Source organism: Rhinatrema bivittatum, chromosome 1 (genome assembly GCF_901001135.1).
Source record: "Rhinatrema bivittatum chromosome 1, aRhiBiv1.1, whole genome shotgun sequence".
Taxonomy (NCBI): domain Eukaryota; kingdom Metazoa; phylum Chordata; class Amphibia; order Gymnophiona; family Rhinatrematidae; genus Rhinatrema; species Rhinatrema bivittatum.
Genome location: NC_042615.1, coordinates 588,467,913 through 588,480,933, shown reverse-complemented (window position 1 = coordinate 588,480,933; position 13,021 = coordinate 588,467,913). Strand labels below are relative to the sequence as shown.

The window sequence follows — 13,021 nt, the reverse complement described above, 5'->3', positions numbered from 1 at the left end:
TGTGCATTGAGCTTTTAAAATTCACCTTTAATCATTTTTACCACAGACAAGAGAATGGGAGAAAAACCTTTAGAGAAATCAGCCGTGTTTGTACCTGAGGCAATGAAAGGTGAAGTGACTTGCCCAGGGTCACAAGGAACAGGAGTGAGGGAAGTGGGATTTGAGCTCTGGTTTATAAGCACCGCTCTAACCACTGCCCCACTCTATGAAAAAAACTTAGGTTAACAAAAGGAACATGGAAATGGGAGAACCAGACGAGGCAGGAAAATAGTTTATTTTCAGTTTTAATGGGATATGTCAGTTTTGGAAATACTCATCTCTTATGTCTTCAAAATATAGCAGCCGATTTATTTATTTATTTATTTTTTTGCATGGTTTTGTGCTACTTCAAAGTTTCTAGCACTGGAGGGATTCAGAGTTGCTGTTATGGAGGCAATATCAGAATTCGAATGCATATTTTTCTATGTTGAGATGAAAGGGGAAATGCCCTAATTCTGTTCTCTATAAACTCCAGAATAGGTCAAAATATTGTGGATGTTGATAGTGAGATGCACGAGAGTTTTTCCCACCCTTCCAACACTGTATCGAGAATCTGTGCAGGACATCCTGCCCACGTTTCTCCCCGATGAAATAAGCAAAAGATTAAAAACTTGTGAAAAAATAAAATGTAATAACTTTGGTTTCAACAGCAGCTTTTGCAAAATAAAGACTATTTTAAGAGTAAAATAATTAAGGTGATTTTTTTTTTTCAGCTGCAGCGTGTAGGGCACAGCGCGTTACGCATTTAAGTGTCATCTGTCAGGTGCGTCACAATGGAAAAAGGTTGAGAGCCACTATGTTAGAGAACCACGGCCTCAGCAAGCACTCAGATAAAAAAAAAAAGTTGCCAACAACTGCCTTTGTTTTTCTTTTGAATGAAGAGAGCCCTGCACACCCTGTCCTTGGTTGGCAGAGTTAAGTGCGGTGAGAAGCAGCCAGGATGTAACTTCACCTGTCGGTTCAGAGCCTGTTTTGATCCTGTGAGCAGGGAAGAGTCAGTGGTGCACCGCTCAAGAATCAGGTTTCCTTTTTCTTTCTTAGGAACTATTTCTATTATGCTTATATACGCCTTCCATCAAAGAAAACCCTGAATCTAAAGCAGGTTACAAAATGTAAAATGATACAGCATAAAGCAGCATTAATAAAAAAAGACTTCATATATTGTTTCTGAGGAATACTTTACCCTAGCATTAACCTTAGGATCTAGGTCAATGTCTCTGAATTCTTTTCACTTCAGCATATCCTTCTCTTGACTGGTGTCCTTCAGACTGGTGACCAAGCCATTTTTATCTTTTTCTATATCCATTCTATAGATACATATATTGTGATCTTTGTGGTGTGGCCACTCTACACAGACAGACTTATTTTCTCAGGTAGGCCTGCTTTTCTTAAAAATATCATGCTTATTATCAAACTGGATATTGAACCATAACCTTGAAGATTTATCTAGATAAAAATATGGTTCTGTTTTTGCTTTCGCACTCCCATACCTCTTTCCTTTGTCCCTTCCCTCCCCACTGATCAGCACAGTCTCCAGTTTTTCTTCCATTTATAAAGACTTTAGTCGCTGGCTTCAGTTCTTCCCCATTTACACTGCTTAATTTACCTAAATCTGCTGTTTCAACTTTTAACATTTGCCATCTGTTTACTTTTTATTTCGTTCAACCAAACTTGAAATTTTCTGCACCTACCTTATTATAAAAACAGTTTCTAGTAGAGTAATATACATGATCACAACCCTATCCATTTGTTAATCCCCTTCCTGTATTGCTACTGCATTGCATTGTAGCCACTCTTACTCCTGTGTATATAATTTCCATATTTAAAGAGTGTTCTATATGTGATCCATGGCTCAACCAGTATTCACCTTGTTAAGTTTATTTTGCTAAACCTCTGTCATCTGCACTTTCAGTTACCCAAGTTGCCACCAACCCCTGTTTATTGTAACTTATCTCTTTCTTTCTTTAATGTTAATGTTATAATACCCCTGTTCCATGTAAATCGATATGATATGTTTCATGAATGTTGGTATAGAAAAGAGTTAAATAAATAAATGATTCTAACAGGCATTAAATAAAAACTTATTGTATGCAGTCCACAGTTACACAAAAACGAATGTACGATCCACAGTTACACAAAAACGAATGTACGAATAGTTCTTTGTTCTCCTCCATGATCATGATTTACTCTTTTGGGGAAAGCAAACTCATTTCAACATAAAGCTGTAGCAGCCCCCCTAAGCCAGCTACTTTATCAGAAAGGGTTTATTAAGGGTTCTTTTTCCAAAAATATGAAAACACGCTAATGTGTGCTATTGAGCCCTAATGTTTGTGTTCCCATTTATCACTTTGCTTCTATTTGCTAACACCACCTGTTAAGACATTGTGCTTTCATAGCTAGGCCCTGAAGTGGTCAGCTGCCCTTTACAGGTATTTCAAGCTAACCCTTTCAGAACAGACTTCCTTAATGACTTGTTTTGGCAGACTACGGTTTGTCCAGAATATATGCTGCTTTGGTTGGCATGTCCTTTGAAATCTTAAAATATTTCTTCTGTCAAAATCAACCAAAGCAAAAGGTAAAATTAAACCATGCAATTAGGTATCAAATAATTTCTCCAGGGTTGAGAAATAAGGTCCTTAAAACCGAACTGTTTTGGTGCATACAGGGTGGATGAGGTACATACTCCCTTCCATTCTACGCATTCGTTATCAAACTGCTTGTCCACAAATCAGAAATTAAGACCACACAGTATCAGGGCTCATACTTACCGGCTGAGGCTGCTCGGCAATGCAGCAGTTGAAACACAACCAGAATTCACTCATCATGAACAGTCCAAAGTAGAAACACTAGGAAAGATGGGAGAACGATGAGATCCAAATCTCTTTCGCAAGACACCTCAGAGGATGCTCCTTAAGCCAAGAAGAAAATGGTCCCAGACTGCAGCGTGTCCTTTTGCTGTAGATATTCCTGAGCACTGAAGTCCTTGGTTACTATGGTTGCAAAGGAAATTTTCCAGTCTCTTGAAATTCTGCACCAACCACCACAAAAACGTATAGAAGTGATCTTGTTCCAAACTAAAGGCTGTTGACCTGCAAAGTATTTGAGGGAAAAAAAAAAAAGTTCTCTTTAATGGTAAGAAAGCAAGGATCACAGTATAAGACTAAGCTGTGAAGATAGTCTTGAAATCCAGACAAAGCACTCCAGAAACACTTCCAAATTAAAAAAAAAATACTTCTCTATTTTTATACACTAAAATAAGTTGTTTCCATAGAGATGCTTTGCTGCAAGTTGTAAATGAGTCATGAGAAGCTTCACTATTTCTTGTAATAAAATAACTTAATAGACCAAAATAAGTAGGGATGCTTTGGCTAAGTGTATTGCTTGTACCTCAAGAAAGTACACTGGAAGGACAGATCAGGTTCCACACAGCTGAAACACTTACAACTGGTTAATATCCAAGTATGCTGACTTGTTCACTAATTTGAGGAAATCATTTGTTCCATGCTTGTTCGGGTTACCACAGGGATCAGTTTCCAAAACACACAACCATGTTATATCAGATACAGAAAATTTAAAACAATCCTACATAATAAAACCCAATGTCAAACTCCCATGAAAGGAATGACATCAAAGTCTCATTTGCAAGTTAAACTGGGCACAGCCCAGCACACATTACATTACATCAAGCCCTCTGCATGCAGGCCAAACCTGAAAGACCTAGATGTCTCAATCATGCAGCCCCCATGGTCGAACAGAGCAAATCCCAGACTTTACTCCTGATGCAGTAAGGAGGTCTGAAGAAAAAAAGTGCCCACAGACCTGCACATATTTAGTGCTCCCCCACTTAAAACCCACGTTAATGAAAGCATCAGCTATTACTCCCCAAGGCAGAGAGGGATGTAGGCTTTACCCATGGTTCCTTAATGCTGGGAATATAACTCCTGGTCCGAGTGGGAGAAAAATCATGTAGGCCAACGCTAATCTATGGGACTGCGCCTGGAGTTCATATTGTGGGGGTCCCTATGCTCTGAATTTATACACAATCAAGTTTTTCTGTGCATAAGGCATATTTTATGCACACACACTGCACAAAGTTTACTTTTTGCGCACAAAATCATGCTTTATGCATAGATCCCGCACACAAAATATATGCAGAACACATTTTATATGAGATATGCATGGCTTCTGAGTACATTTGTGTTAATACACTTAAATCCTCCAGGCATTAACATACCATTAGTTTACTGCATTGGGAGTTAAGCTATTTTTAGTGCGTGCATGAAGAAACTGTGCTCTGAATTTCACCACAAAGCTTATTACATTAGCCCTAGAGGTGGAATACTCCGCATCCTTCACAGTACTAGGATATTTCATTCTGTTTAGAAAATGCAACAAGTGCCTGCAGCAATTTACAGCAACATAATTCAATCAAAATCCAAAGACACCAAAAATAAAATCATTCTGCAGACATTGATTACATCATATAACTAGTCCCTTAAATAGGATAGCATTGCTGAAAGAACCAAGCATTATATTTTCAAAAAGACAAAAAATCCTCCATAAGTCTCAGATCAAGAGAGGCAGTTTCATGATGGAGGTGCCCGCTGAAAAAGCACTGTAATGAGTCCTTTGTAAATGAATGGATCAAACAGACAGAAACTATCCTGAGAAGAACCTAAACTTTGGGCTGAGGCGTAACTCATCAGCTTATGCATATATACCAGGCCATCTCCCTCAAAATTTTGAATATATTAAAAAAAAAAAGAAATACCCTGAACCACAATTGGTAACCAAGGTAAATACCTTAGAACAGATGTCACATGGTTTAAATACTTTCATCTATCCAAAATTCTCACAGCTGCATTTTGTGCCAGTGGTAACCTCTGTAGATCTGAGGTAATCCTACAATAAAGAGTTGCAATTATTTATTCTCGATGTAATTTGGACATCCATAACTAAAGCCAAATTTTGAGAACACAAATACAGATGAAGTTGGTTCTCACCATCTTTGAAATTGGAAATCAAAAGACGCAGTCCAAATCAAACAATACTCTAAATTTGGGAACTAGCCAAGAAAGGCAAAGTAGAATCAGTATTACAAGATTGAAATGAAGGATGAAGCTCTCACTTCAACCTACAAAGCCTCCGATATTTTAATATTAAGTTTTAACTTGTTCATTTGCAGCCATTGAGATATCTGTTCAAGACCTCTATTCAATCCATTTCCCCCATCCCGTCTGCAATTACAGGACCAAAGATTCTGAAGAACATCAGCATAGCAATAATAATAAAGACCTGCCATCTCAATCATCATATACAATGGGGCTATAAAGGTTAAATAACTACAGCAAAACAAATCCTTGCAGGATACCCACAAAGCAGGCATTGCTAAGAACAGGAAATCTCCAATTTTTATTTGTTGACTTTGGCTTACCTCTTATTTGGACAATCACAGTGTCCCCCCGCTCCACACCTGCCATTTACAAACAGGACAACAGCATTCCAGGATTGTAACAAAAGCCGCTAAGTCAATTAAAGTTACAACTATTCCTTGACCCTTATCCCTTACAAATATAAATCTTTCAACAGTGACAAAGTCTCTGTGCCCTGATAAATACAAAAGCCAGATTGAGTGTCATCCAAACACTCCTGAAATTTTTGGGCCACCACCCCTCTTATTCAATTTGCCTAAAGAGGGCAAATTTGAGACTTTTTTTTTTTTTTTTTATAAATTGTCCATTTTACCTGGATCAAGCCCAAATTTTTCTTTAAAAGCTGAATTAAGGCCTTTTTCATAGACTCAGAAAAAACACCTGAAAGTAAAGAGCTTAAAGTTTCAAAAGTTGCAAGCGGAAATAGCATATACTCACATATATGCTGCTATTTTAAAAACCTCAATATACATACACAAATCAGAGTCCGTGAGTAAATTTACACATGTTGGAAACAAAAAGTGGATCGGGGGCACTCCAGGGAGGAGCCAACATTCATGCGAGTAAGTTGCTACTTTCTAAGCAATTTACGGATCTAAACACGCACCTTATTACGTTTGGTCTCTGGAATAAACGGAGTAAACATCTTAAAAGTGAAAAAATGAGTGGGTAAGGGGTCTGGTGAAATGGGAGGGAGGGAGGGTCTTCACAAGCTATAGCTGAACTGAGCGAACTGGCAGACTAATTAGTAAAATTGGTTATTCCATTGTTACACGCATGTTATAAAACCCCATGCATGTAAAAGCCAACTTTACAGGGAATAAATGTCTAAAAATAGCATGTGTGTATCATTTGCACACACATATCCAGCTAAAATAGGCTTATCTGGCTAAGTAACACCTTTTCTGCTTACCCTCAGACTTAATATCATGGCGATATTAAGTCGGAGGTCCCAAAGTAATAAAAATAAAAAAAAATTTTAATCGGCCCGCGGCTTGAAAACCGGACGCTCAATTTTGCCGGCGTCCAGTTTCCGAACCTGTGGCTGTCAGCGGGTTTGAGAATAGACGCCGGCAAAATTGAGCGTTGGCTGTCAAACTCGCTGACAGCCGCCACTCCTGTCAAAAAAAGAGGCGCTAGGGATGCGCTAGTGTCCCTAGCACCTTTTTTTTTTACCGCAGGCCCTCATTTAAATACTGAATCGCGCGCACAGGAGAGTGGGCGCTCGCCCGCTCTCCTGCGACTTTTACTGAATCAGCCTGAAAGTGTCGCCAGCTTCATCTGCTGTCCAGGTGTCCTTGGAATTCCTGCAGGTCAGGCTCAGAAGGACATTTGAAGTTCACATAGCCAGAAAGGCTAAGATAGCAGAGGATTCTGGGTCAGTTACTGTCTCCATGTTGGTCTCAAGCTCAGCCACATATCAAATTCTGCGCACAAAAACTTAAAATTCTGCAAACTTTATATTGGTCAAAATAACAATTTACATGACAGTCTTTTTAAGTAATTACATTTCTAACTAATAAAGAAAAAATTTAGAGATGCAGATTTTTAAATATTTTGAGCAGAATTTCCCTAGAAATTCATTGTAAGAGTGTCCCTTCCACTCGCTCTCCCTACTCCCCAGGCCACTGCCCTCTCAGGCCCCAACTCCTCCACCTGCCAGCATCTCTCCCCTCCACCTCTAGGCTCAACCCCTTCCACTCTATCCCCAGTCCTAGAGTTTGACCCCGTTCTCAGTACTGCCCCTCACACAGGCTCCCTCTGTCCCTCCCTCTCTCACACACACACACACGCTCCCTCTCTCTAGTACACATACACACCCTCATACAAGCTCCCTCACACTCTCTCACACACCCCTCCTCATACAGGGCCCTATCTCTTGCATACACACCACACAAGCTTCCTTTCTCTCTCACACATACATCCTCACAGACTTCCTATGTCTCTCTCTCTCATGCACCCCTTCACACAGGCTCTGTCTCACACATACACAATCCCTTCACACAGGCTAGCACCCTCACATACACATAATCCCTTTTTCATACACACAAGCTCCCAATTTCTCACACAGATACACACTCCTTCACAATCTCCTCATATAGGCTCCCTCTCTCTGAAACCCACAATGAAGCATCCTGCCCACCCTGCTCTCTTACCTCTCATGCTCTCTCTCACCCCTCTCCCTGCTCTCTCACACACGCATTCTCTCTCACCAGGGCCTTCATCTTTGCCGCGAGCGAAGCATGTCCCATGGCACATGCAGGCCTTCATATTCACACGCTCTGTTCGCGGCATGCCGGGGTCTCCTCTGCTATTTTCTGCACAGAATTTGCCAATTCTGTGCGGGGGGGGGGGGGGGGGGGAATTCTGCGCAAATTTGGCACTCCGCAGTAGCGCAGAATTCCCCTAGGACTAGCAGTTGTATGTACCCAGAAAATATGCAGCATATTTTGCTTTGAGCAATAGCTAGTATCTCTTACAGTCCTGGTGTGATCTGTGACCACCCTTAAAGTACATAGGTTGAGCGCTCCTGCGCCAAACACCTTGCAGATAGCTCCGTTTGCAATGGTTTAATGGTTGCAGGCCCTTGCTGATCCATATGCCTTTCTCAACTTGTGGGGAAATCAGGAAGAGCTGCTGTCCTTTTCGCTGTGCCTCATGTGATGTAAATCTCTTTTACAGTTAGTGGTGAGCAGGGCAGGTGTGCTCCTATACTCAATGATCTGCTCTGTGTAAAGCATTAAGGCTAGAAAATCTATTATCAGCTGATGACTTCATGAGCCTACAAGCTACCTCCATGGTATACTGGACACAGTGCTGAATGTATAGGCCTACTGCTCCCAGAGGTCTCATGTGGTTGGCATGATGGCTGATGGCCTTTGTGTGTTGGTCTCTTGTCAGACATGCATTTAATGCCATCTAAAACATTGAGGGTCCCATGTCAGCACCTCAGACAAAGTAGATGTCATATATGCCTCTGACAGATGTGTTTTATGTGGTCAGGTATAGATAATTAGTGCTGAGGAAGGAAATCAATGTAGTTGGTTGGGCCCATACTATGGAACATGATGCCCCCTGAACTCAGATTACAGAATAATCTCAAAACTTTTAAGAAAAATTTAAAAACATGGCTCTTTAAAAAAGCCTTCACTAAAGAGTGTGGAGGGTAGAGAATGAAAGTACAGAGTAATGCAGATGAGAATGAATTTACTCAATCCTACATTTAAGAAGTAATATCTCAAAGAGATAGTAACTCAATAATATACCTGGACCTGACCAACATTACTCAATGATTTTATTTATGAAATTGTAACTGAACTTTATTGGCACCTGTTAGAGTGTACAATATCCTAGATTTACTAACCTTAGTCTATGTGCCTATTTGTAAACCGTTGCGATGGTATATAACTTAGCGACGGTATAGAAAAGTTTTTAAATAAATAAATAAATAGATAAATAGTTTGAAAACATATTCCAGGAACATACACATTGCCCATGTGTAGGTGCACGGAGTGCTGCAGGTAGACCACACTCAAAACGTGTGTCAGTGTGCGACGTGCTGTGTTACCCTCTGTCAGTCTGTCTCTGGGGCTGCTGTTGCACTCAGAGGTCCCTCCCTTACCACAGCAATCCATACCCCAGAGCGGGCAGTGTGTGCATTCATTTTGCTCACACTGCTTTTGGACAGCAGTGATAGAGTGCTTCTACTCTTGAGAAGGGGCACCTCAGAGCTGCCCGTATGGACTGCAGTAGGCATTGGCTCAGGCCTTGTACTCTAAAATTTCCCATAGTCCACTCACTGTTTATACCTAGCATTGAGAGAGGGGCAGAGGTGTGAAACTTGACAGTGTGACAAAAATATGCAGTTTGACAACTATGCATATTAGTTGACATTTGCCTGTAATGCACCCCCACCACGGAGGCTTTTCCACCTAGTAGTCCAGTTATTTGAGGGTGTGCAGGCTTCCCAGAGCTTAAGCTGTCACTGAGGCTTTAGGGAGGGAGGAAGTGGGTGTGAAGAAGCTGTCCATTGAATGTGGGTATGCTGGGAAGGCAGCAGTGGCGTGGCAAGGACCACTTAATAGCTTCGATGTTGGGCTGATTCAGATGAATGGTTTGGATGACAGTTTAGTGGCAGCATGTAGTGAGATACCCGGTGCAGGGAGTTGTGTGTGAGGTTGGTTTGGTTGTTGGGTGCCCGAAGCCTGGCGGCAGTCCTACTTGATAATCTTTTTCCAGTCACTGGTCTCCTTAGCCTCCTCTCTGTTGATCATATTATGCACAGTAGACATAGAACAGGCTACCCCAGGCCGCATTATTTAACACGCTATGTTCTCTGTATATGCTGGCAGGGTAGGGCTACCTTCTTTCTGCCGTATGTGGACCAATAGCTTTCCTGTGCATACATAGAGGTGGTGCTGTAGAATCTAGGGGACAGGTTTTGCTTAGCACTTTTGACGCTTCACTTGTACACCAACCAACTTTTCCTTTCGACACCGCTGTGTACTTGGTGACAGTTGGAACAGAGTGTCAGCCGCTGTGTGACAACTAGTGAGGAGGAGTGAGGGAGTAGTGTCTTGTCGAGAATGTCGACAAGTGAAGAGTAAAGGGCCTAGAGGGTTGCTGCTGCTGTTTGGGACCAGGCAGACTTCCAGACTGACTGCCATCGCTGTAGTGGGCTGCCTTCATGATCTGGATACTACCTGTAAGGTCATTCTTACCATACACATATTATACAGATCCCCATGCCATGCCAGTACAGGGGAGCCAGCCAGGCTGTGGAAGTCTGCCTGGTCCCAAGCAGCAGCAGCAGCTCTCTAGGCCCCCAGCTCTTCACCTGTGGACATTCTGGACAAGACACTACTCCCTCACTCCTCCTTGCTAGTTGTCACACAGCAGCTGACACTCTGTTTCAATTATCAGCAAGTAGACATCATATCTGATTTAGTATGAAAAGGTACAAATGGTTGGATACAGATAGACTTTGAGTCATGACAAGTGAGAGGGCAGAAGATCAAGTCTTGTGTGAAGATGACTAACTTCTCCTTAAGACCACACAAGTTCTACATGTACAAGGTATACTGTATTGGGCAGCTAGCTACTGTCCATCTCACATACAAGCCTATGTAAGCAAGGGTTAGGCTAAGAGTATGCAGTGTGAAGAAGGCAACAACAGGCAATAATGAAGAATTCCCAGTAATAAATGTCTTGTTTAGCTCTTGCTGTCTCCCTTATTTAAGACATTTCTATACCGTCTTTAACAATATCAAATTGAGCAAAACTGTTTATAATAATATTAAAATAAAATAAATCAATTCCTAAAATAAAATATAAACTTAAAATACATGACTAATAAAATAAAATATAGATACACAGAGTTCAGTTGTATAGCCAAGCCTATATGATCTTGCCTGCTGGATAAGTGGCTAGTTGGAAAGTGCAAAGGCATTCTAGCATGCAAAGTCATGTAGAGGGCCAACCTGTTAATACAAAAGCTTTACAATGAAATGAGCCAACCAGGAAGTGTATTTTTCAAACCAATGACCACTTTATTAGTGAAGACATGTAGTCAACTGTTTGAAATAAAGTCAAAGTCTTAGGTAATCACATTCTGCAAGGATAAGATAACAAATAGCACAAAATATTGTACTTTACATAAACAGCACATTCTGTGTAGAACCGTACATACACCGTTTGAAATGGCATCACTACATATACAGGCTTAGCATCTTATTCTTTTGGCACAATCATGATTACAACAAAGACCACAGAAAGCGGAATTGGCACCCCCCATAACTCCAACATTAGAGCTCTACTGTAGCTCATAGCAGCCCTGCTATATGATGGCTAGGAAAAGGCCCCAGACAGTCCATGTTGAAAGAGTATACTCAAGGGGACAGCCTATGGGCCAAGGCAGCAGAGTTCAGCACAGAGGCAGGAGGCCCAGGAGAAGACAACAGCTGATATAAGACACCAGCATCCAGAGCAGGAGATGAGACATGGATGAGAAGAGCCAGGAACTGGACTGTGATTGGAGGCCGCATCAAGGAGGATGGAATACGGTTAGAGCATCGAGGAGGGCTTTAGAGTTAGGCTGCTGGACCACAATGGCTGACAGCAGACCATCCTTTCTGCGTGCTGGCTCAGGAACTCTGTAGTGAGGATGGGCCCAGCAGGCTTCTTCCATCTAGCCAGCACAGGTACTCTGTAGAATGGCCAACCCAGGATTGTTGATACAACTCTTATTTGGCATTCAATAGCACCACCTTTGGTCCTTTATAGCCCCTTGCCATGTCATGGCCTGCCACTTGGGGAGCATGTCTTTTGGGGGCTTACCCCTTGAGCATCTGTCAGCCCAGGGATTGCTGCAGTTTGTGGACACCAGTGATGCTGGGGAAGATTCAGATGGCTGCTCTGACATCCTTTGCAGGATCTGCATCAGCATGTTTGTCATGCTATTGACTGCTGCGGTCAGCGTCGTAACATTCTGCGTGTTTGCGGCAGTCTGATCTTGCAGGATCTGGCTCTGCCTGTTGACAGCCCTCCTGAGGCACACTAGCTCTGCCCGTATGTGTTGGAGGTGTACCCTGTACCTCTTTTCCAACTGGTCCATCTGCTTGTGCATGTACTTCTCTGTTGATGGTGGGGATGTTATTGGTGCTAGTGCTGGGCCTGGTGCCGGTAGTGGTGGTGGTGGTGTGGAGTGCAGGACTTTGGGCCTCCAAATGTGGCAAGACAGGGCTTCAGGGCTGCTCCTGCCAAGGGCGTGGTGCTTCAGGCTGGTGCTATGGTGTGCTGGCTCGAGGTTGTGACGAATCTATTGGCTCCCACTCAAGGCTCGGTTCCTCCATGATGCCAGAGAGGTTGAGGGACACATTGAGTGGGTTGGATGAACCCAGGGGTTGCAGCATCTGCTACGGCTCCTGAGCCTGTGGCAGCTGCTGCTCCTCCTCGCTCACCTGGGTCTGGGCATCTATCAGGAAGGCCCTGTGCAAAAGGGCTGCCAATAGATTATCCTGGACACTGAACTTGATAGCCCTGAGGAGAGGACATCCTGCTCTCTGCCTGCCAGAAGGGGGGACCACTTCCACTTCCGGAGATGTGTCCTTCCTTTCCTCACTCTCCCTCCCACTCCCCTCCCGCCTCTGCCCTGCCCTCTATCCCTAGCCTGCCGTCCTCCTCCCTCCATCCTCATCTGCCTATCCCCCTTCCCCCTCCCACCTCCTCCTGTCTATTCCTCCTCCTAGCACTCCTACCCTTGTCCTCCCACCTCCTTCCTCCCCCATGCCTCGCCTCTCACGCTCCATCCTCCACCACCACGCCTCCATACCAAAAGACAAACTGGACTAAAACTTTCACTCCAACAAAATAAACAAAAGACAAAGGGAAAGGGAAACAGATAACAGAAGATCAGACAATGCACGCAGGTAATCAATTCAGAAAAATCTATTCCCACTATCCAACTCACCCATGCCTGACACACCCTCAAAGAGGCAGCTTCAGGAAGCCAGGATATATAAACTGAAAAAAAACACACTAATTTACACTAG

At 42.7% G+C, this 13,021-nt stretch overlaps 1 protein-coding gene across 9 annotated transcripts in view; it reads right to left on the bottom strand.

Annotated features, from left to right (window-relative positions):
• LOC115100406 (CDC42 small effector protein 2-A-like) overlaps nt 1-13,021 on the bottom strand; it is a 168,727-nt gene that overhangs the window by 87,816 nt on the left and 67,890 nt on the right. For 7 of the 9 annotated variants that reach the window (XR_003859066.1, XM_029618857.1, XM_029618906.1 and 4 more), the window contains exon 2: nt 2,808-3,128. Coding sequence is in view for 8 of the 9 variants with exons in the window: in XM_029618857.1 (XP_029474717.1) it covers nt 2,808-2,864 (57 nt within the window). In the remaining variant the exon portion in view is untranslated. Of the gene's footprint in view, nt 1-2,807; nt 3,129-4,842; nt 4,942-13,021 lie in introns of all 9 variants that reach the window. The other 2 variants (XM_029618865.1, XM_029618873.1) reach the window with 1 other exon arrangement.